General features: G+C 39.7%; 1 protein-coding gene across 2 annotated transcripts in view; it reads left to right on the top strand.

Annotated features, from left to right (window-relative positions):
• LOC141559051 (lipase member K-like) overlaps positions 1 to 24,841 on the top strand; it is a 43,461-nt gene that overhangs the window by 5,264 nt on the left and 13,356 nt on the right. The window contains exons 1-5 of one of the 2 annotated variants that reach the window (XM_074297085.1): positions 4,397 to 4,489; positions 14,751 to 14,869; positions 16,122 to 16,236; positions 17,598 to 17,799; positions 22,497 to 22,606. In XM_074297085.1, the coding sequence (XP_074153186.1) occupies positions 14,762 to 14,869; positions 16,122 to 16,236; positions 17,598 to 17,799; positions 22,497 to 22,606 (535 nt within the window). In that variant the 5' untranslated portion in view covers positions 4,397 to 4,489; positions 14,751 to 14,761. Of the gene's footprint in view, positions 1 to 4,396; positions 4,490 to 14,750; positions 14,870 to 16,121; positions 16,237 to 17,597; positions 17,800 to 22,496; positions 22,607 to 24,841 lie in introns of those variants that run through there. The other variant, XM_074297084.1, reaches the window with a different exon arrangement.

Genomic DNA, 24,841 nt, shown 5'->3' with positions numbered 1-24,841 from the left:
GTATATTAGCACTCCTCCTCATCCTGGGACGATGAGAAAGGACTGTGATCTAGATTTGGATATGGGCAAAAATAACAGAATGCTGACTCAGTGCTAGCAAAGAGATCCTAGAAATCTCCTTCCGACAAACTATTTGATAACTTCCTATCTATGTGCTGAGACATCCAAAAGAACTACTGATTCAGAGGCTCCCAAAGCCTGTTTCTTACTTTGCTGGGGCCAGGCCTGTATTGGTGCAAGCCTTTACTGGACTATGTTCCACTCTCACCCTAGTGAAACTAACCTTTCTTGCCAACCTTCCAAGCCTTCATTGGCATCTGTAGACTGAGAGGTCTGGAAACCACCACTGCTGCCACTGATTGTTTTCCTGAAGTTTGCTCCTGGTTTGCTGGGCCCTGGGGTGGGCTGACATAGGCTGCTCTAGATTCTGCTCCACTCTCACCCTGGAGCAACAGACCTTTCCTGCTGACCTTCTAAATTGTCTTGGGCTGAAAGATTGCTTTACACCATCTTTTTGCATGTTCTAATGCCCCAGAATTTGTTTAGAGTCATTATTTCAAGGTATTTGGAGGGGGTTGGGGGAAAGTTTGGGCAAGTCCCTGCCTTTACTGTGTTATCTTAGCTCCACTTCTTAAGGAGGGTTTATTAACTGAATAACTCTGATTCACTGTGTGCAGTAGAGATTGGGATTTTTTTTCAACTAGGCAAAAGAAGCCATTCTCTGTTTCTTTTTTTCCTGAGGCAATTAGGGTTAAGTGACTTGCCTAGGGTCACACAGCTTGGAAATGTTAAATGCCTGAACCAGATTTGAACAGAGATCCTTGTGACTTCAGGGTTGGTGCTCTACCTCCTACATCACCTAGCTGCCCCTCTGTTTCATTTTTTAACCAGCCTTAATCACCTCTTGGGCCTTGCCTCAGTCAGACTGAGATTTGTTAAAGACCTAGGCTTAAAAAGGCCCAGCTCTCCCCCTGAATCTCCAGTCCTCCTAATCTACCTTTTACCTTTGGATACATTTGGCTCTGGAGGAGAAAGTGAGGCTTGCATAGCCCTTCCTCCCTCAAATCCATTTCACTTGCAAATCACGGCCTCACCTCCCTGATGTCATGGTTCCCTGAGAATAAAGGACAAACAAGAACAAGTATGGATTGCATTTTGCTCCCACTTCCATCATTAAGAGCAGATCATTGCATCAATCAGCAATAATTTAAGAGGAGAAGCAGTTGGGCACACGACTGGAAAATAACCATCAGGGTCTGGAAGACCTGGGTTCAGGTTCCAATTCGAACACACGGTGTGATCCTGGGCAGGCTGCTTTTCTGTCTGATGCTTTAGGCAACTCACCATAATTTGCAGAGAAGGTGACAACATGCATTGGTTATGGCAGCTTATTCACTAGGAGAATCCCATGCCAGAGGCTTGACTGCATGCATCCGGAGGCATTGATAGGATCTCTGGAATCTTGCCCACTCTTCTCCAGAGTAGATTGCAATCCCTGCCTTGAGGGAATCAGAGGAAGGGCCATAAATGCCCTCTCCTTCAGTCTCTGAGAGGGATCCCAGGCCGAAACTCGCCCAATTTGTGTCACCTCCTCCCACCCTGTGTTGGTTTGGGACAAAATCTATTTCTCTGCGCATTACCTTACTCCTTTTCACCACACATTGGCTACACAAAAGCAGAACACAAATAGAAAATACTGGGTAGCCCCCTCTGTCCAAGCAAACAGAAGCAGATGTTCTACAGGCTGGAAAATACCCAAAATTATGGAGGAGTAAATGAAGATTTCAGCTTTACCAAGAAAAGCCTGGAGAAGCTTCCTGAAAGCTTTAGGGAGGCCAGATGGAAATCAGGGGCTTGTAGAAGCGGTTAGGTGGTGGTGCTGAACTGAAATCAGGAAGACATAATTGAAATTCATCCTCAGCCTCAGATACTCATTAGCTTTGTATCCATGGGTCTGAAAATTCAGTAAGTCAGAGTGCTGCTTGCCTCAGTTTCCTCGAATGTAAAGTAAGGCCAATAGTAGCACCTACCTACCATCCAGAGTTTCTGTGAGGATAAAATGAAATAATATTTGTAAAGTGCTTTGAATGAATTAACATTCTATAAAAAAGCTAATCATTTTTTCTTGATTAAAGCTTTCTATTTTCTTTTTCTTTTTACTATTATTTTTATTATAATATTTACATGCTATTTATTATAATATTTACAAAACATATGCATGGGTAATTTTTCAACACTGACCCTTGCAAAACCTTCTGTTCCAAATTTTCCCCTCCTTTCTTCACCCCTTCCCCTAGATAGCAGGTAGCCCAATACACGTTAAATAGGTTAAAGTATATGTTAAATACAATGTATGTATACATATTTATACAGTTATCTTGCTGCTCAAGAAAGATCGGATCTAGAAAGAAGATGAAAAAACCTGAGAAGGAAAACAAAAATGCAAAAGCTTTTTATTTTCAAGACATATGCATAGATAATTTTCACCATTCACCTTTGCAAAATCTTGTGTTGCAATTTTTTTCCCTTCCTCCCACCCCCTTCCTTAGTTTAATATTGTTAAACATGCACAATTCTTTTATACATATTTCCACAATTTTCTTGCTGCACAAGAAAAATCAGATCAAAAAGGGAAAAAATAAGAAAGAAAACAAAATGCAAACAAACGACAACAAAAAGAGTGAGAATGCTATGTTGTGGTCCATAATCAGCTCCCACAATCCTCTATCTGGATCTCTCTGTCACAAGATTATCGGAAGTTATGTCAATCATTATTGTTGTTGAATATGGCTCAAAACATCAGATGTGGCCAAGTTGCAACAAAATATAAATGCCAAAAGAGGGGCTTAAATTTGATCTTAGGGGGAATTAGATACTTACTGGAATGAATTGAATGTGGAGGGATCGCCTCACTGGGAGAAAGGGTCAAGTGATGGTGTCAAACTGAAAAATGGCTCCCCTCTGGCCATGTTTTAAAAGGAGGGGAAAGATGATCTTTTCTGTCTCTTGTCCCACTTGTGGACTCTGCTGGGGAGAAAGGTAAGAGGTTTGTGAAACCAACAAGATGGAGCAACCGATTGGGCAAGTGACTTGGCCAGGGTTATACAGACAAAATCTGTGAAAGAGCAACTGTAAGCCCAGATCTTCCCAACCCTGACCTACCTCGGTGTTTATATCATCACTTATCTCTAGCCATTGCACACTGATGGCTCACCAGATTAAATTAAACTGTAATAACAATAGCTTTTATGAGCGTTGTGGGGGGAGAGGGGGAAGCACTTTCTCTACAACAGTAGCACAAGGATTTTGTTCAGTCATTTCAGCTGTACCTGACTTTCCATGACCTAATTTGGGGTTTTCTTGGCAGAGATATTGGAGTAGTTTGCTATTTCCTTCTCCAGTTTATTTGACAGATGGGGAAACTGAAGCAAAAATGATTAAATGACTTGCCTAAGGTCACATAGCTAGTAAGTGTCTTGAGGTCAGGAAGATAAGTTTTCCTGATTCAAAGCCCAGTGCTCTATTCATTGTATCATCATCCCTATTTCACAAATGAGGAAACTGAGGCACCCAAAGAGATGGCTTAATGTGCCCATATTCACCAGGTAGCAAGTCCCAGAGCTGAGATAAAAACCTGATCCTGTTGCTCCAACCCTTCTTTACCTAATATTCTGAGGGAAGTTAGGAAGTGACCCACAGGGATGCTGCTGTCTTGTTCTTTGCTGGTACTCATTTTTTGTATGTGGTGAAATCTCATCAGAACTGAGGACTTGTCATGGAATAGGGGAATGAAGGGCCTCTTAGAAGCCACCCCAAACACTGAGGCTGTGGTCTCCTCATCCAGAAGATTCCCAAACTTCCTAGTTGGTTCCTGATTGTCCTATGTACTCAGTAACACTACTCAGAGTACAGTCTGGACATGTGGTATGGTTGCCTTCTCCTTTGTGCATTTAAAAAAAAGACGAAGCTGGCAATGAAGTACCCTTAGGGCTGTCGAAACCATGAGTCAGTAAAAGCTGGTTGGGAAACATCTGGGGCTGCACCACCTTCTGTGGGATGGGCAGAAGGCCCTGCCAAGTCACTCACCTCCTGGCAGCTGACTCCTTCCAGGATGTCTTAGGGCCCCATCCACAGAGCCTACTGGTGGACTTCTTGGAATACTCAGTAATTGATGGCTGTCACCAGAGGGCATTTATTGATCCATTCCTCTAAGGGTTCTAGTGAGCTAGGGAGGACCCAAATATGTGCGGTTGCTTAACAGCCATGTCTGAATTCCAGCCAGCTGGGCAAAATAGGGTGAGAGTCACCATCCCATTGGCCACTCCCCAAAGGAAGAAATGTAGGCTTGCCCTGAATGCTTATTTTGTCCAATCCCTCTCCTCTAGCAGAAAGCTGCCAGTGTACCCGTAGAGTGGACCTTGATATCTGAACCTCAGCAAGACTGGCTAGTGGGCACCTTTCCTGAGCAAAACTGGCTCCAGCTGTGCTTGTAAGAAGGCATTTTTTTTTTTAATCTAGAAATTCATAAGATTATTTGGGACTTATCTGGAAAGGGATGTTCTTTTTTTATTATTATGCTTTTTTTAAAAAAGGCTTTTAAAATAATTTTTTAAGTCCATAAATATTCGTTCCAGAATTGCCTATAGATAAGGATAGCTCATGGCTAGGGGATCAGGTGTTGAGCCCATGGGCTCATCTGTGCATAACCTGGGGGCATCTGGGCCTGGGAAGTGAGAAGCCAGTGAGGTGCCTTCTTAGGGACTGCTCTATGCTGTTCTTCTCTTCTGCTTCTTTAAGTGTGTTGGGAAGGTGGAAGGTGGAGAGGAGGGGAGGGGGAGGGAAGGTGCCTGCCCAAAGACTGCTCTATTTCCACTGGAAATTCAGCACCTCGCTGACAAGCAATGGTGTGTGACATGAGCAAGGATGTGACAGAATGGGGCCATATGGGAAGAATTATATCTGAGAGAGGATAATGAGTGACAGAAAGCTTTCCCCCCAGGGAAGCATTGCTTGTTCTTTGTCTTGAGATGCATTGAACCTGATTTGTCAATATTTTCTTTATCTCCTTTAGTGTATGAGTGTGTGTGTGCGCATGCACATGGGCACTCATGTGTAAGTCAGCATGTACAAAGGAAATTTGGCAGAAGACTTGGGTTCAAATTCCAAATCTGATGCTTATTACCCATGTGACCTTGCATTGGCCATTTCTAGGATTCCTATAAAATGATGCTATTGGAGTAAATGGCCTCTGGAGAAACTATTTGTTCCATGATTCTAAAAGCTCACAGACCCTTTCAAAAGAAATGCAAAATGTGGAAAGGCAGAATGAAGGGACACTCGGGAGATAGGGACCCTGCGTTCGAGATACTTGCATCATATATTAACTCTAAATTGTTTTTGAGGACATTGTCTTTCCAAGGAAAAGCAAAATTTTAGAATTTTAAAAATAAAATAAATGACATTTTAAATCTTTTAAAATTTAATATGTATTTTATTTAAATTTAAATTTTATTATATATATTTAATGTATATGGTTAAATTATATTTTTATGTTTATTTACACATTTTTTAAAAATTTAAATACATTTAAAAATTCTTCCTTGCATGTACAAACTTTAAAACATGCATTATCGTATATAGTACTCCAACTTTGTGTGTGTGTGTGTGTGTGTGTAAAGAGCACTGAATTTGGACTGAAACACTTGGGTTTGAATCCTCTCCTTCTACTGAATAGCTTTGTGATCCTGGATGAGTCACTTTCTCTTTATAGCTCTTGGTTAACAGATCTATGAAATAAAGGTAATAGACTAGAGAAAGAACCTTCACTTAAGGTCCAGAGACCCCAAGGGCATGAATAGATATTAGGAACCTGTAAACATGCCTGAGGAAAAAGTTATATATATATTTAAACAACTGTTGATTCCCTTTGTAATCATTTGTATTCTATTTCAGGCACTTAAAATATTATTATTATAATAGAATTATAATATTAAAATATTCTAAGCTTCACTAGATTGCCAGATGCGGCTCATAACAAAAAGAAAAAATTGTTAGATTATTTCTAACGGCCCTTGCAGCTCTAAATTCTTAAGATCCTATATTTTTTCAGCCATATTTGAAGTAGACAATGAATAAAAAAACAAGTTAATGCCAAACATTTCTTCTTTCATATTTGTCCTGATTTGGGACAACTCTTTTATTGAGCAGTCAATGGCAGACAGAAGGGAAATCAAGGTGCATCTCGAGCTTTGTGTCTGGTGCAGAAATGAGTTGATTAACCCCAATGTCCACTTTTCATTGTCTCTTCTTCCTATCTCTTTATTCTTTCTTTCCTGACTTGAATTGGAAGACTGGTGGTCTTTCATTGTATCTCCAACCCCTATATTAGGATCACTCAGTTATAAGATGAAAATATCAAGATAAGGATGTGGGAATCGTCAAAGTGGATAAAATAATGGTTCCCTAGTTTAGTCTCTAAGTGCAATTTAATTGGAAAAGTGAATAGAGCATCAGGTCTGGATACAGGAGGGTCTGAGTTCAAATCTGTGTGACTCTGGGTAAGTCACATAATCCTATTTGCCTCAGTTTCCTCACCTGTAAAATGATCCAGAGAAAAAAATGGCAAACCACTTTAGGTTCTTTGCCAAGAACAACACAAATGGGGTCTCAGAGAATTGGACATGACTGAAAATGATTCAAGAATCAATCACCTCATAAGATTGTTGTGTGAATCAAATGGGATAAGACATTGAAAGTTCTTTGCAAACCTTGAAGTGTTATATAAATGCTGGTTAGAATTGTTGTTGCTGTTGTTAATCGTTATATCTCTCACCATTTTGGATTTCCTTTATCCTGCTCTTATCTTGGTGGAACCCATGGCCCACATGCAGAATGAATCCTCCCCCTCTTCAAGTCAGATCTTGCTCTCAGATGCTTGAAGATATATGGAAATTCAGCTGCTCAACCACAGCTGTTTGTTGGCATCTCAGCTTGTTTCTATTTACTCCCCATGGTTTCTCTGCTACTGTCAGTGATTGTAGATAGAAATTAGATACAGCCAAGAATGTGGAAGCAGATGGGTGACACATTCCTTGTGTATCCTGGGATCAGAAATGGGGTTTGAAGGAGACTTCAGAGGCCATTGGGTCAAAGCTCTTATTTTTACAGATGATATTGAGGGCCAGGGAAATTAAATCACTTGCCCAAAGTCACACAGATCAAAGGCCATAAACTTAGAGCTGGAAAAGACCTCAAAGATCTAGAAATGATGAGCTAAGAGCTTGGAAGAAACTTTAAAGTTAACTTTATTCTTTCATAGATGAGGCACAGAAACTTTGAGAAGTCAGACCTCCTGCCCAAGATCACAGATATAATGAGTGATAGAACTGGGATTTGTACCCAAGTTCTTTGCTCAAATCTAAAACTTTGTGCTCAAAGCTCTCTTTTAATGGTCAAGAAAATGGAGGCCAAGAGAAATTTGAAAAGCAAAGTTTGAGTGCAGGTCTTCTGAGACCAGATTCAATGCTGTCTCCAAATAGCATGCTGTGACTTTAGGGATTGACTAGATGCTCTGAGACTGCTGCCCGCCATAGAATCAATCAACATGGGTCACTGAAAGAGGGAGCTCAGTATTCAGAACATGCTTCTCTATGAATCAGAAGTGGGGCTTCTCTGCTTTCCATTAACTATGCCTCAATCAAATCCCTTCATTATTATTGATAATGGAGATAGGGGACTGTAGGATCCTGGACTATCTGAACAGGTCCCAAAAGGGAGAGAATTCTAGAAGAGCAGAATAGAAGAGTGGAAAGGGACTTGTGAGGTAAAGCTGGAGCAGAATTTCCTCCCTAATACCCTTTACCACTGCTAAAGGACCCCAGAAAGAAGAACCTTCTACTAGTGAAGGCAGCCATTTGGCTTCAGCAGAGTTTATAGAGTGAAATAGGAATCTATTCCTTTTTGAGAATCATTCTTATTTAATATTTTCCCCAGTTACACTTAAAACAATTTCTTTACACATTTTTAAAAAAATTTTGAGTCATATTGTGAGAGAAAACATAGATCTCTTACTCTAATTAAAAAAAAAAAAACCCTCAAGAAAAATAAAGTCAAAGAGAGAGAAGAAAAGAAAGATAGAAACAAACAGGGAGACAAAAACACAGAGAGACACAGAGACAGAAAATGCTTCAATTTGTATTCAGATACAATTTTCATGATAGTGCTTCAGAGTAGTCATGGATCATGGTGCTACTGAGAATAGGAAAGTCATTTAAATTGGCTATCCCAGAGCATTGCTTATTACTTTGTATACATTACATTTCACTTTGCTTGAGTTCATAGAAGACTTTCCAGGTTTTTTTCTGAAAGCATCTTGCTCATCATTTCCCACATAACAACAATATTCCATCACAATACCACAATTCATTCAGTCATTTCCTAATTTATGGACATCCCCTTTCTCTTTATAGCTCTTGGTTAACAGCTAACAAGCTATTCTTAACATGACATTCTTAACATAGGTTTGTATGTGTGTTAATTCTTAAATGGGAGCTTTTTAATCAGAACAGACTCGAATAGATTCATTAATCCTGAATCATTCCAACATTAACCATTCTCTAGTCAACGAAACTAGGTCAATGATGAGTTGTTGTTGTTTTTTAATCAAATTTTATTTTTCTAATTATATCTACTGTTTCAGTCAGTCAACCACATTTATTGTTTATTATATGCCAGACACTGTACTGAACACTGGGAATACAAAGAAATGTTAAAAACAAAATAACCTCTGCTTTCAAGAAGCCCAGTCTAATGTAAAAACCAAGATGGAAACAATTATACAAAACAAGTTAGGGAAAATGTAGATTGGATATAAGCCCAGAGGGGAGGTACAAGAGAAAAGGAGGTCAGCCAAAGTTTCTTGTAGAAGATAGAATTGGAGTTGAGACTTAGAAAAAGCCAAGAATGTGGAAGCAGAGGTGATGAGAGAGAGCCCCACAGACCTGGGGGATGGCCAGGAGCCACACTTGAAGTCAGGAGATGGAGTATCTTGTTTGAGGAACAGTAAGGAAGCCATGTGGAATTGTCTTTCTGAGAATAGCCAAGTCATCCGTGGTTGATTGTTATATTGTTGATATTACTGCTGTATACAATGTTTTCCTTGTTCTGCTCACTTCACTTTGGGTGTCTTTCTAAGTCTTTCCAAGAACATCCTATTAGTCATCCCTTACAACACAATAATATTCCATTACAATCATATGTCACAACTTGTCCAGCCATTCCCAATTGAAGAGCATCTTCTCAATTTCTAATTTTTTGCAACCATGAAAAGAACTGCTAGAAATATTTTTGTAAATACAGGTCCTTTTCCTTTTTGCATCTCTTTGGGATACGGACCTAGTAAAAGTATTTTGGGATCAAAGGGTATACATTTTTATAGTCCTTTGGGCATAGTGCCATGTTACTTTCCAGAATGGATGGATAGTTCACAACTCCATCAACAGTACATTAGTATCCCAATTTTCCCACATCCCCTTGTCATTTTCCTTTTCTGTCTTACTAACAAATCTGATAAGTATGAAGCAGAATTGTTTCAATTTAAATTTCTCCAATCAATAGAGATTTAAAACATTTTTCATATAACTATATATAGTTTTTATTTCTTCATAGGAAAACTACCATATATTTTGGCTATTTATCAATTAAAGAATAACATATTCTTATAAGTTGACCCAGTTCTCTCTCTATATTTGACAAATGAGGCCTTTTTTTTTAGAGAACTTCACAATAAAACATTTTTTTTCACAATTATATTTGATAATTGTGTATTTTCCTCTATCCTATTTTTTCTTGTTTATCCTTCTCTCTTTTCTTTCATCCTGTCCCTCCTCAAAAATGTTTTCCTTCTAACCACCATCTACTACAATCTGCCCTCCTTCCTATCAGTCCTACCCTCTTCTCTTGTTTACTTTCCCTTCTATTTAGCTATAGGGTAATATCGATTTTTATATCCAACTCCAATGTATTGTGTGCCATCACCATCCCGAATATCCTTTGCCATGAAAACTCTTTTGTGTCTCTTTTATGTGAGATAATTTGCCCCATTTTAAATTTCCCTTTTCTCCTATCTCAGTGCATCCCTTTTTCTTTTTACTCCTTATTTTTTATTGTTTTTAGATTTCATCCCATCATAGTCAACTTTTCCCATGCTTTCTATGTAGAATCCTCCTAATAATGATAAAGTTCTTAAGAGTTTTAACTATCATCTTGCCATGTAGGAATGTAAACAACTTAGCCTTATTGAATGCCTCATAATTTATCTTTGTTGCTTACATTTTTCTACTTTTCTTGAGTTTTGTATTTCAAAATCTTTATTGCTGTTATTTAGCTCTGGCCTTTTCACTCAAGAATGCTTAAATTTTCTATATTATTACATATCCATTTTTTTATTCTGAAGGACTATACTGAATTTTTCTAGAATTTCTACAGTTCTTGATTGTAAGCCTCTTTTCTTTGCCTTCCAGAATATATGTCAAGCTCCTCAGTCCTTTAATATAGAAGCTCCTAAGTCTTGTGTGATCCTGCTGTGGTTCCATGATATTTGCATTGTTACTGACTACTTACAATATTTTCTCCTTGACCTGGCAGCTCTGGAATTTTGTTGTAGTATTCCTGAGAAATTTCATTTGGGGACTTAAATGACAGATTCTTTCCATTTTTATTTTTCTCTCTTGTTCTAAGCTATAAGGGCAGTTTTCCTGGACAATTTTTTGAAAGATGATGTCTAGACTTTTTTTTTAATCACAGTCTTTAGATAGTCCAATAATTCTTAAATTATAATTCCTGGTTTTATTTTCTGGGTCAATTGTTTTTGCAATGAACTTTTTCATATTTTCTTCAATTTTTTCATTGTTTTGATTTTGTTTGTTGTTTCTGGATGTCTCATGGAGTCATTAGATTTTGCTTGCTCAATTCTAATTTTCAAGGAATTATTTTCTTCAGTAATCTTTTGTATTTTCTTTTCCATTTGGCCAATTCTGATTTTTGAGAATTCTAGTTCTACATGAATTTTTGAACATTGTTTTCCATTTGACCAATTCTGTAGCATTACTCTCATTTCTATTTAAATTTTTCTCTATCTTTTATTTGATTTAAATTTTTTTTTGGCTCTTCCAGAAATTCTTTTGATGTCTTAGACCAATTCACATTTTTCTTTGAGATTTAATCAGACCTTTACTTCAGAGAGATCACCTTGGCATCTGAGTATAGGTGAGATTATAGAAGAGAGAGACTGGAGATTGGAAAATCAACTAAAAGGCTATTACGATATTTCCAGTTAAGAAATGACATGGGCCTTAGCTAGAGTGATGATATGTGAGTAGAGAAAGGGGCCCTATAAGGGAAACAAAATAGAAAAAAGGGATGAAAATTGTAATGTTCTGGTTTGTTTTCTGGAGGTTTTTGGACCAGCCTTTGTATCAGCTGAGTAACTATAAGAATAGCCAGAGATAAAGTCCAAAAGTCTTTATTGTCTCCTTCACAGTCTGTCTCCTTGCCTGGGGCTCAGCTAGCTTGGTCTCAGTAGGGAAATGTAGGAGGACAGGCCAGACACCATGAGGCTGATGAAGATGGAATATTTCTCCTTGGCTCCGAGACCTTGAGTTCCAGCCTCCAGTCCTGTCTTCTCTGAGTCTGACTCCGAATTCCCCTCTAGGTCTGACTCTGACCTCTGAAATACTCTATAACAATTACATCCATTCATCATACTGAATATAAGCCAATCATCATATCACTAGGAGACCATTATTTGTTGAAAAATTAAATCAATTATACTGAACTAGAGAACTATTAATCACCATGCTAAACTAGATAACTATTGTTTTATCAATTCCAGTCAGTTAACACCTTGTAAGAATCTTTGTTTCAATTACAGAGTTCTGGCCCATTACAGGAAATAAACATTTATTAGTAGGTGCCAGGATACACACACATACACACACAAATCACAAATATTATCTCATTTGATTTTCACATCCCTCTGAGATAGATAATATCATCACCCCATTTTACAACTGAAGAAAGTGAAACAGATAAAGGTTATATTACTTGCCCAGGGTCATATAGTAAGAAGTATTTAACTTCTTTACTCCAAGACCAATCTGCTGTCTATATTCAGTGACTTGGAGAGATCTTCCTAATATCTCTTGTATTTACCTCCTTAAATGGCTGAAACCAGAGAAGAAATGGAGGTGAAAACAAGAGATATTAGAAAAACAAAATTAACAGAAGTTATCAATAGAGACTTGCTCAAGACCACATAGATCATTAACATTAGAGGTATAATTCAAACCCAAATCCTATGACTTCAAATCCAACTCTCTTTCCTCTGGGCCTTGGAAAGGACTCAGAGTAACTTTACAATTTTACTCAGGGATTATTCACCAATTCCAAGAACTTGGTCAAGTCCATAGCCCTTTCTGAGCCTCAGTATTCTTATCTCATGCAAAAGCATCTCTGAACCTCATCAAAACCCTATGAGCTAGATAGAATAAAGACTCTTATTGCCTTCTAAGAAGTGGAAAGACTGAGGCACTGGGATATTAAATAACTCTTCAAGGCCACAGAGCCTTCAAGTGGCAAAGCTAGAAGTAGAACACAAGTTTTCTGGGAGACAATGTGGTATAGTGGATAAAACATTGGTCTTTAACTTTAAAGTTAAGTGGGTTGTGGTCCCTTTAAGATTTATTAAGTCCAATAGGAGATCCGGGCTTGTCCCCAGCCCCCATCAGATCTTAGCCAACTTGGGCTGTCCCAGCCCCCATTCTAATATCTACTCAGGTTTCCCAACCCTCACTAAGCAAATTCTAGCCCTTGATGAAACCCATCAAGGATCCAACTTGGGACTCTACCCACAGGCCCCTTTAGCTTTATCTCTCATTATAAAAAGAGCCAGACTAAAATCTTCTCTTTGCAGAGGGTCCAAACATGCCAGCTATGCCATGCTTGGCACCCAAAGAACTTTCTGCCCACTGGAATACCATTTCTGGTGCTCTCTTATCTCTACCTTCACTTATTTCCTTAACTAGACTTAAATCTTACTTCCAATCCCCATAATAAACCTTTTTTTTAATCAATCTAGGTTTTCAGGTCTGTAAATTTCTTTACGGAGAACTGCTTGTGCCACCACTAGACCTCATTTCCCTGACCACCAGTAACCCTAATTTCATTTGGGTACCCCAAATCTAAACCTCCTCATTTTGGTTCCCTCTATATCTCATCAAAATTACTTGGAAGTGTTCTCTTTCCCTAATCTTAAATTGTCATATTAGTAAATGCCACTCCCTAGGCTTTGTCCTAGGCTTGCCCCTAAGGCCCAGCAGAAGAGGTTTTGTCCATCTATGTGTTAGCCTTTCTTTCATGAAAAAAAAAAAAAGTTAATGGAATAAAGCAAGCATCTCCATAATATGGTACAATAAAAAAAGATGAGTGCACTTGAAACTTCAAATCTTCTCTTCACAACTTGCTATTCCTTTCAAATATACAACAAAACTATCCTGCACATTTCTTTTCTTCCCTCCCCTCCTCCTCTTCCCTAGAGATGTGTCAGCCATCCAAAGACACTTAGTGCAGGCCCTGGGCTGCTCCTCGGGGAGTTTTAGACAACTCGATAAGACCTTCTGTTCCCATATTGGAAATTGGCAGAAAACCTGAATGAGGATTGCATTATAAAAGTTTTCCAAGTTTAGAACCTGAGGAGTTTTTCAAGATTCTAGGAATTGGAAGGGGCCTGAGAAATTATCTAGCCAAATCCCCAGATTTTGTCAATCAGTAAGTCAATCCACCATCATTTATTAAGTATCTACCATGGACCAGGCTCCAGGAGAAACATGAGGGATTTTTTTTTTTTTTTTAATTTAACAGTCACTGATCCATTCTAATGTGGGAGACCACATGTACATGGGTATATATCATAGACATAAAGTGATTGTGATGTAGCTTAGGAAGGAAGACCCTTCTTCATAAGGAAGACACTGCTTGAGCAAAGTTTTGATGAGGGAACTAAGGGCTAACCTGGGGAAGTGATTTGCCCAAGATCCCACATGTGGTGGGGCCCAATCCATCACAGACAGAAGAGCCCCACATGTTGCTGTAATGGCCTTGGTTTTCTAGATGACTTTCCCCTGACTCAACAACCCACTGAACTAGATCTTCCCATAGATCTGAGATGAGCCTCCGTAGATTGGGAACAAAATTAGGTGTAGCTGAGTTATAAATAGCAGAGGCAGGATTTGAACCCAAGTTTTATGGATTTCTACTCCACTGCTGAAGCTACTTGCTCATCTTTTCAATCTAATGAGGTTGCTTACAGGATGGACATTTTGAAGTGTGTGTGTGTGTGTGTGTGTGTGTGTGTGTGTGTATGTGTGCATGTTTTGAAACACATATATCATATGGATTTATGCTAACCAATTGTAGCCTTTTCTTCCATCATTTTAAATCTTATATTTTAAACACACTCACACACACACTTTTTAATATTTAGGCTTTCATGCCTTTCATATCCATTCCATCAACCTTGTCATCCAATTCTCTATGGCTTTGAGCCCCATCAGCAGCTAAGACTCATCAAGAGCCACATTATTAGAATTGGAGTAGTCATAAAAGCAACTGTAATTGGCCACATTTTGGAGAAGAGCCCCTTGGTTCTCCCCGGATCACTCATTCTCTTTTGTTTGTTTGTTTGTTTGTTTCAGACAGATTCCAAATGTGGAGCCTTCCAGTCATTGCTTTTTGGATGCTCCTTACTGGAACACAAAATGGTGACAGCTTGAAAAACAAAATCCCCAAGAATCCAGAAGCTCGAATGAATCTTGTAAGCCATGCTCCTGGGGAATGTCCATTACCCTGCATAGCACGTGGGGTGCTGTAAAGACAAGGAGTTTCCCAGGGGGGGATCCACAATTTGAGACTCACTGAGACCCTGAATATCACCATAACTGTGAATGATTAGAACCTGAGATAGGCTAGGGAATGACCTGAAATGGACAAAAGATTGGCCCCTGCTCAGTCCTAAGTCAGGGGGTACTCATGCTTATAGAAAAATGTTGCTTAAACTAAATTAAGTGAAGTGTTTTACAAAGTGCTTGCTCAACTATGTTCAGACAGAATACTTGCCTAACAATGTCAGACATCCTGTAAGCCTCCTATTTGTCCCCTTGTAATCAGAAAGTCAAGTCACTGTAACCACAAGGCTGAACAAGGATGCTTATAAGCTTGTCCCTACTTCTATTCAGGATGTAACTCTACTGAGAGGTCCATCCCAGCTGCTAATAAATGCTATCAAACAACTTGATTGTCCTGAATTTTATTGCCTGGGCTATCTCAGCCCTTGTTCTTAGGACATGATTTCATTCCAGATCTGACATTCATCATGATCTTGGGCAAGCCAATACTCTGATCCTCAGATACCTTTTCTATTTGTTGTTGTTTGATCATTTTCAGTTGTGTGTGACTCCCCGTGATCCCATTTGGGTTTTCTTGGCAAAGATACTGCAGTGGTTGGCCATTTCCTTCTCCAGATCATTTTACAGAAAAAGAAACATGATTAAGTGATTTGCCCAAGCTCACACAGCTAGTAAGTGTTCAAGGCCAGATTTAAACTCAGGAAGATAAGTCTTCCTGCCTTCAGGCCTAGCACTCTATCCACTATAGCTCCCCCTAGTTACCCTAATTTTTTCGGTAAAGAGTAAATATTATTCATTCTACTTGGGCCTCATAAACATGGGAGGTATTCTTATTTTCTTAGGTATGGAATCTTATTATCTTAAATACCTAAGATAATTATTGCCTTATCTATCTTCCCGTTATTCCTCTCCTAGGACCTTCAGATCTCTAAAAATGCCCTCCTGGAGTATCCTTTTCTCCTCTCTCACCCAGTGCTACCCTCCCTCTTCCCTTGTTTCTTGTACCTCCAGAGAACAAAGAACACCTGAAGCTCATAGTTGCACACTCATGTTCCATATACAAGGTCAGAGGATGAACACAGCAACACTGACAGGCATCCATGGGTTAAATTAGGTGTGCCCAGTCCACCAGACCAATATAAATATCTTCTTTCAACATAGAGCCAGATTATTTCTTACTGGGGCTATGCCAATGAAAAATATGATGTTGTGACTGAAGATGGTTATATTCTGGAAATTTACAGGATTCCTCGTGGGAAAAGGCATTTTGGAACAGGTAAGAGCAGAAGGAAGTACTTGAAAGGAAGTCTATAGGGAATCTTTCAGAGATTTATGCTGGGCCTGATGCTAAATGCATCAGTGACTCAAATGAAAGTACAAAGAACACAACTTTGGAAGTGAGAGCACTAACATGTTGGATAAGAAAGTCAAAATCCAAAAAAAGTCTTGACAAGCTAGCACTTTGTGCTAATTCTAACCAAATGAAATAAACCGAGATAAATATAAAGTCCTGTTTGGGTTCAATGGGTAGCGTGATCAATGTGGAAATATGTTTAGAAGAATTGCTTATATTTAACACATATTGGATTACTTGCTGTCTAGGGCAGGAGGAGAGGGGCAGGGAGGGAGAAAATTTTGAAACACAAAGTTTCGAAAAGGTGACTATTGAAAACTATCTTTACATGTATTTTGAAAAATAAAAGCCATTATTATTTTTGAGAAAAACATCTGTCTCAAAGGTAAAGATGAGAAGACTATGGGTGTACTGAAGTCCATTTATAAAAGTATCAGATTGCACCCCAACCTAATAAGCTGACCTGTGATTTTATGGTCAAAAACCAATTGGTCTGTCAAGCTGAATTCGAGAGGCAGAGGGGCCAGGACTGGGGAATAGGGGGTGTCAGATATCATATTCTTTGCCCTGGCAATGCCATATCTAGGAAGTAGGTCCTGTTCTAGATACTGGCTCATTTGAAACATTGAGAAGCCTGAGAACACCAGGAAGAAGTGAAACCAGGATGAGGAAGAAACCTCAAATTTACATGGGACTAATTGAAAGAACTTGGCAATGGGTAAGAGAAGGTGTGGAGAGACATGACAGCTGGGCTTAAATATGAAAAGGGAAACCATGTGAAGGAGAGATTTGATTTGTGTTCCCTCAAGGGAAGAATGGAGAGCAATGGGTGGAGACAAATCTGGGTTCTAGGTCAGAGAAATTTCCTAACGTGAAGTGCTGTCTAAAAGTGGAATGGACTTGGAAGGTAATAGATTCCTTTCTCACTTGAACTTTTCAAGTGAAAGGCAACCTTGAATGAATAAATGTAAAGGTATTCATTAAGGATCTACTCTGTGATGTGACACTGGTCCCAGAGACACAAAAAATTAGATGGAGGTGGTGACAAAGTAAGGTGTTTGGGATTGAGGAGTCACAAGGATGGTGAATGGAACCATAAGATGGTTGATTGTCACACCCTTCCCAAAAGCAATGGTAGTGTTAGTTGAATTACTGTTTCTAGAACAAGAGATAGAAGATGAATGGTGGTTGTGGCAGGGATTCCTGAGGAATCAGTTTTGAGGAGGCCCTTGGAAGTGAGCTGGAACTTGGTCAGGTGACTCTCCTCCTTTTCTTTTGTACAGCTTCCCATCGTCCCATCGTGTATTTGCAACATGGTTTGTCTGCCTCCGCTTTTAATTGGATTGGCAACCTACCCTCAAACAGCCTGGCCTATATTCTGGCAGATGCTGGCTGTGATGTGTGGATGGGGAACAGCCGGGGGACCACCTGGTCTCGGAGACACATGTCCTTGTCTCCCAACTCAGAAGAGTTCTGGGCTTTCAGGTAACAGGCAGTAACTCCCTGCCTTTGATTTTCCTCCAAGTATGGCCATCTTCTAGTTGCACTCCTTTCCCATGAAAGAAATTTTCCCAAATACCTGGAGTCCTACAGGACAGAAGATTTAGATTTGAAGGTTCAGTCTGAGCCTGCTTTCTGATACTTTGATGTGATCTTAGATTAGTCATTTCTGTAAAAACATGGAATCTTTAATATGTGTATGTGTGTGTGTATGTATACATATACATATATACACATATATACATATATACATATACACATATATGTATATGTATATATATATATATATCTTCTTTAAAGCATTTTCTGGTTCTTCTTATTTATATAAACTCTACTCCCTTACTGTTAGGATTCTTACAAGGTACTTATGTACTTAGTTCACACCTTTAAAGGAGTTCATACCTTTAAAGGAGTTTGCTCATTGGTTCACACATTAGACTTCACACCTTTAGAGAGCATAAAAAAGGACAAGCCCACTGGGAGAGATTCAGAGCCAGGATTCAGTGGGGAGATTCACAAGTTTAAAGGAAAAGCCTGCTCATGGACTTCCAGGAGATTCAGAACTAGGATGGACTTCCAGGAGATTCACAAGGCAGAAACCCACAATCCCACACTCTCTGAGGCAGAGTCAGATTCATTCCCACTTCAACCTTCGTGCTGCCTGGAGACACCCAGACAAGAGCTCTAGGAAACCAAAGAGAGAGATAGGCCTCTAAGAAAGCTAACCCGGCCCAGGAAAAGAGACAAGACTTTGAAGGACAAAATAAAGGACTTGGATTTTAATTCCTGGCTACATTTGGTGATTATTGAAACTGAACTAAAGCCAAGGCTGACTCCAGAAGCTTCCCAAGAAATCTACTCCCAGAGAATGATTGCAATTTAGAGAAACAGAACATTACACCTTACTGAAATCAGAAAACAATGAAATCATTACTCTCCTTTTGTCATCCTAGGTTCTCACTATTAGTATCTGGGAGTCACAGCCTCTACAACGAAAGGCTTTGAAGGATGAGGAGTTAGCAAACTTTACTGGTTAAGGGATCCTTGATAATTGTGGAGAGAGATTTTCAATTGAGTGATGAGTTCACTGCTACACACACACACACACACACACACACACACACACACACACCCCTCTTTCTTCTCCAAGATGAACTCAAGATTCATGGATTGAGAAGTAAGTAATAGGGTCAGGAAATGGATTTAAACACAGGCAATCTTTTTTGGTGCTTTGGCTGGGAAGGGGAAAAGAAGTAAGACTGTAAGCTGAGGAAATGGTAGGATCAGGTGAATACTTGGGGAGGAGAGAGAGCAGAGGTAGCACACACACACACACACACACACACACACACACACACACACATATATATATATATATACACACACACACACACACACACATACATATACACACATTTATGTATACACACAAATGTATATATACATACATATATACACATATATAAACATATGTATATATTTATATGTGACAAAGAAGACCTCAGTGGATAAGGAAAAAATGAAGACAAGAGAGAGAGGGTATTAGGTTCTTACTAAGTGCTAAGTCGGTACTTGACAATTCTCCATACCGACCTTCACCAGCTAAGTGCTCAAAAGTGAATTGTGTGTTAACTCCTATTTCCAAATTGCATCTGACTTGGATTTTACATAATTCATGAAACTCTGCAAGCCATAACAAATTTAGTCCAGGTTCAGACATGTCCTTGCTATGGATTTCCAATCATTCGGGGTTAGGACTTCATAAGACAAACCATCTAGTAACATTTTAACATAAGCTGATATAGCCCCATAAAGGGTACAACCTTTTTTCAAATCTTTAATTTTATTCAAATCTAAAGGTGCATATCTTTTCCTTTTTGACCTACAGAGTCAGTATTTTCAATCACAGGATATGCATGTATAAAATCACTTATATCCTGTCCTTCTCTCTTAGCTTTAACCAATGCTTTTTCTAATCTTGTCATAGGCTTAGGCTGCTTCACAGGCAATTCTGTTTGTGTTTCTGCCTCTTCCCCTCCTCCTTCTTGCTCCACCCCTGAAGGGTTAATTAAGGGAGGAGATGGGAAATGCTCCTGTTGCTCAGAATTGTACTTAACTTCATTGTTATCTGATTCATCCTTTTCACCTAGTTTAGTTGATACTTCCCCATTTTGCTCCTTCTTCTCTTCCTTTAGAATAACATTTTTTAAAGCCATTTGGATTAAATTGTAGGTATGAAGTGTATCTTTGGAAATGGAGTTTGGTCCGGAACCAAAGGACAAAATGTCCCAAGGCAATTGTAGTGTTCACCTAATTGCTTTCCTACTAATTCCCATTCATCTGGATCCAATTCTTCTTCCAGAGAAAAACAAGGACATATGACCTTCACAGTTTTTAAAAGTTCAGTAATATCCTCCAAAATTATAATCAATCCTTGGCTTTTCATAACCTTGATGATGCTCTCTAAACATTTTCCTTGAACAGAAGGTGTTTGCCCCATTTCACTATAAGAGATTGCTGATTTAGCCCTTAACAAGTTAAGTTCCTTATTTATCTATTAGAACGCTCACTTAATCTTTAACAAAGTTTCTTTGTTACTCACAGTTATTTCTGTGTCAGAAAGTCTTTTCCACTGGAATCAGGATCGTGTCTGTCCCTGTTTGGGTGCCAAATTGCAATGGTCCGGTCTAGCTCCTCTGAAGGGCTCAGAATAAGTCCTTAAATGCGAAGGTCTGGGCTAGCTCCTCTGAAGGGCTCAGAATAAGTCCTTGTCAGAATAAGCAAAAGTCCTTGCCCCACGTTGTGGACGCCAATATGTAGGTTCTTGAATTATGAGGGTCCCGTCTGCTCAATTATAATCCTTCTCTGGGAGGATAAAAGAGGGAAGTCACAAGACTTCACAAAAGACACAAAAGAAGGAACCTAACAAGAGGGAATGTTGAGAGAAGAAGAGCCTGAGTGTAGATGTGTTGGCAAGGAAAAGGATCAGCTCTTCATGAGAAAATGCAGCCAGGAAGGAAAGAATGCAGGATGGCAGTTAGGGCTAGTGAGAGTCCAATAAGGGAGAGGAAAGAGCCCACAAGGGTCATTGAGAGTAGAATAAGGGAAAGAGCCCACAGTGGATGGTCTTTATTTTCACAGTCGAGGTGGAGGTGAGGGAATCCAAAGCACCTTCAAGATTGTTTGCAAACGTGAATCCTCAGACTCCATGATAAGGAGACTATTTAGAAGCCCAGGAAGGGGAAGCAGACTAGGAGTGGCTCAGCACCAGAGCAGGGGACAGACACTTTCTTACACCTGTTTCCACCTACTGATCCATAGCCTCTGATGTGCATTATTATGAGCTCTTTCTGGCCTTTAAGCAGACAGCTGGCTCCAATTAGGACACATGACTAGGCTGAAATGGAATGTTAGGCAAACTTTCTGGGATACTGGAGACCTGGGCTAGGGAGGGCATGTAATGAGTTGGGCTTCAATCATGCTGCATGTGTGATGTGGGGGCGGGGGGCATCTGGGTGGAGATGTCCAATAGGCAGTTGGGAATGTTCAAGAGAGAGTAGGAGCTGAACACCAAGGCTCCATAGGAGTTTAAAGATCATTTCGTCCAAACTCTTATATTATAGATAAGGAGGGTGAGGGCCAACGAGACTTATTCCAAGTCACACAACTAGTATGACGGAAGTCAGCTTTTAATGCAAATCATCCGATTTCAAATGCTGCCTTCTCCTTTCATCTCACTGGAACTATTTGGAGAAGCACCTGACAGAGTACAGGAGATTACCAGTCTGGCCACAGATTCTTTTTTTTTTTTTTCCTCTGAGGCACTTGGGGTAAAGTGACTTGCCCAGAGTCACACAGCTAGGAAGTGTTAAGTGTCTGAAGTCAGATTTGAACTCAGGTCCTCCTGACTTCAGGGCTGGTGCTCTATCCACTGTGCCACCTAGCTGCCCCATGCCACAGGATTTAGTTTATGCTAGGGCTTCCCTTACCTATTAGGCCACACAGCCAAATAATGCATCACATGTAAGGGAGCAAATGAGTATAGTCAGGAGGTGAGCACAGGGACCCTCTTCCTGGACTCCTTCCTTGCACCGCACAGAGGACCATGTCCTGTTGAAGGCTTAGCCTCACTGGGAGCTGCAGCTTTTGCTGGGGGGTCCTGGATCTGGGCTTCCCATCAGAACTATTCAATGCTAATCTTCTCCAAAGGAAAAGCACTAAATTCGTTGTGTTTGGATCAGCTTTGCTAATGACTTTGGACTCTCAAAGACAGGAGCAGGGGAGAATGAGGAGGGTACATCTGCCCTCCAAGGAGCAGCTTAGCTGGGCTCAGGGCCTCCTCACCAGACTGCTGGTCCTCAAAAGTTTGGAGTTAATCATATCAACCATCTCCTAAGAACAGGGAGAGGGGGCTCACAGTGATGGGAGTCTGTCTGTGAATTGTCATTGGTTGTTGTTGTTGTTGAGGGTTTTCTTGAGACAATTAGAGTTAAGTAACTTGTCCAGGGTCACACAGTCAGTAAGTGTTGAGCATCTGAGGTTGGATTTGAATTCAGGTCCTCCTGACTCCAGGGATAGTGCTCTATCCACTGTACCATCCAGATGCTCCCATCTTCATTGTTTAAAAGCAGACATCATAGCCAGAATGAATATCTAGTTTCACTTCTCTCTTTCTTTGGCAGTTTTGATGAAATGGCTAAGTACGACCTCCCTGCCACAATTGATTTTATTGTGAAGAAAACCAGGCAGAAGGAACTGTATTACCTGGGCCATTCCCAGGGTACCACCATTGGTATGTGCAGGTTGGTGGGGGGTGGGGAGGGCATCCTGTGGCGGCCAGTCTGTCTCCTTTCTGGGTGAACTCTTGTGTGGGTTTGGGTTGGACATAGAGAATCATTAGGGCTGGTGATACTGGATGGAATCTCCCCAAAAGAAGTTTGAGGTGGCCCAGCTGGGACCTGCTCCAGCATCTGATGGAGAAATTGTAGACTAAGCATAAAGCATTTGCAATCAGTTCACAAGATGCACATTCTAAATGTATTAAGGACAATGGGTGGGGCAGTTACCCATCCACTCACACTTTATTTGAACAGTTTCAATGTGCAGACATTGAGTGTATCTAATAGACTCTCCAAATTAAACATTTATTAAACAAGAATAATCATAGCTTGGCAGGGATTCAGCAACACCTGGGACTGTCATCTTGAACATTGGTAGTCTTTGTTAGGATGCAACGTGCTTCTTTTGGAGGAGTTCTTGGTACTCCTTAGTACTTAGTACTCCTGCTACATGAAGCTCTCAGGCTGTGGAAGGGGCGGTTAAGCCTTTTTCGTAAAGCACAGAATTATGCTCTTTTAGTCAAAAAAGGAGCCCTGAGCCTAAATTTTGAATAGGAATATCAGTGACAAGGAGTTCTCTTAAGACTGAGACCTGCAAAACTTTTCAGATCTCTCTGACTCTGAAAGCATTCTTCACAGTCAATAAGCTGGTATTAAGAGCCTACTATGTGGTAGGCATTATGCTAAGTGCTGGGGTACAAAGAAAGGCAACAGACAGTTTTGGGTCCTGGAAGAGACAACATGCAAATAAATAAATAAATAAAACCCAACAACTATGTATAGTCAAGCTATAGACAGGATAAAATGGAAATAATAAAGAGAGGGAAAGCACTATCATTAAGTGCAAAAAGAGAGAATTTGAAGGAAGCTGAGAAGCCTACATGAGGAAGGAGAAAGATCTAAGCATGGGGGACAGTCAGCACAAATGCTTGACTTGTCAGGCTAGAGAGGACACTAATGAGAAATATAGACAAGTCCAACCAGCTCTTTATACAGCAGGAGATTTCTGGTTTCTCTGAGAAGTTGCCAGCAGCTTCCAAGCTCCCCTCCAATCAGAACAGTTCCCAGATTCTAGATGTTAGTCCACAGTAGATTCTCAAATTATAGATGGTGAAAAAAAAAAAAAAGAAAAAAAGAAAGAAAAGAAAAGAAAAAAAAAAAAAAAAAAAAAAAAAAGAAGGCAGACAACCCAGTGAGCTTTTCATACAGCAGGAGGTTTCTGGTTTCTCCAATAAGCTTCCAACAGCTTCCAAGCTCTCCTCCAATCAGAACAGTTCCCAGATTCTAGATGTTGGTCCACAGTAGATTCTCAAATTACAGATGGTGGGGGGAAAAAAAAAAAAAAAGAAAAGAAAAGAAAAAGAAAAAGAAAAAGAAGGCAGACAACCCAGTGAGCTCTTCATACAGCAGGAGGTTTCTACTTTTGAGCAGTACTACAGAGACTGGCTTTATAGTTAGGTCTCTGCCAGAGACAAGCACACTTATCTTCTGATTCTCTTTCTCTGTGCTTCTTTTTGATCTATATAGATCACCGCTATCTCTTTTTCTTCTCATTTTTTTCTGATTCCATCTCAATTGACTTGTGAGAACTTGAATTGGAGCATCCTCGTGAATTGTACTTCATCTCCATCTTAGATTGAGTCCTGCTTGTTACAATGCTAACCAACAGTCAACAAGTTGTTCATATTCCCCAACTAGTTTTATAATTTATAGTTTCTAAATCATATCTTTCAAAACCCTGAAAACAGACTCAAGTGAACCAGTGATTGGAAAAATGCTCTCAGTCAGTACTCTTTCCTTGAATGGCTGTCAAACAGGTCTTCTCATTATATTTATCAAAACAGCTGTTTTCTCTTGGGTCCTCAGAACTAGGTCAAAATGTGGTACTCATACCAAGGTCCTTTTTCTTCCCTTTAAGCAAGCAAGAGGACTGGTTAGGAAAAAGAACTAGTTGAAGGCATTTGGAGGGTTGAGTTTGAAGACTAGAATTAAGAAGTACAGGATGGTTGTCAGTCAGCCAGTCAACAATTACTTATTGAGGGCCTCTTGTATGGAGCATGATGCTAAATGCACGGAATTCAAAGAAAGTAATATTGGAAGGGTGCCACATGGAAGGGTATTAGATTTATTCTTCTTTGTCTTGGGAGAGGAACTTACAGAAAGACAGACTTTGGTTTGATATAAGGCAA

Source organism: Sminthopsis crassicaudata, chromosome 2, assembly GCF_048593235.1.
Source record: "Sminthopsis crassicaudata isolate SCR6 chromosome 2, ASM4859323v1, whole genome shotgun sequence".
Classification (NCBI taxonomy): Eukaryota; Metazoa; Chordata; class Mammalia; order Dasyuromorphia; family Dasyuridae; genus Sminthopsis; species Sminthopsis crassicaudata.
This window is presented reverse-complemented; position numbering and strand designations above follow the sequence as displayed.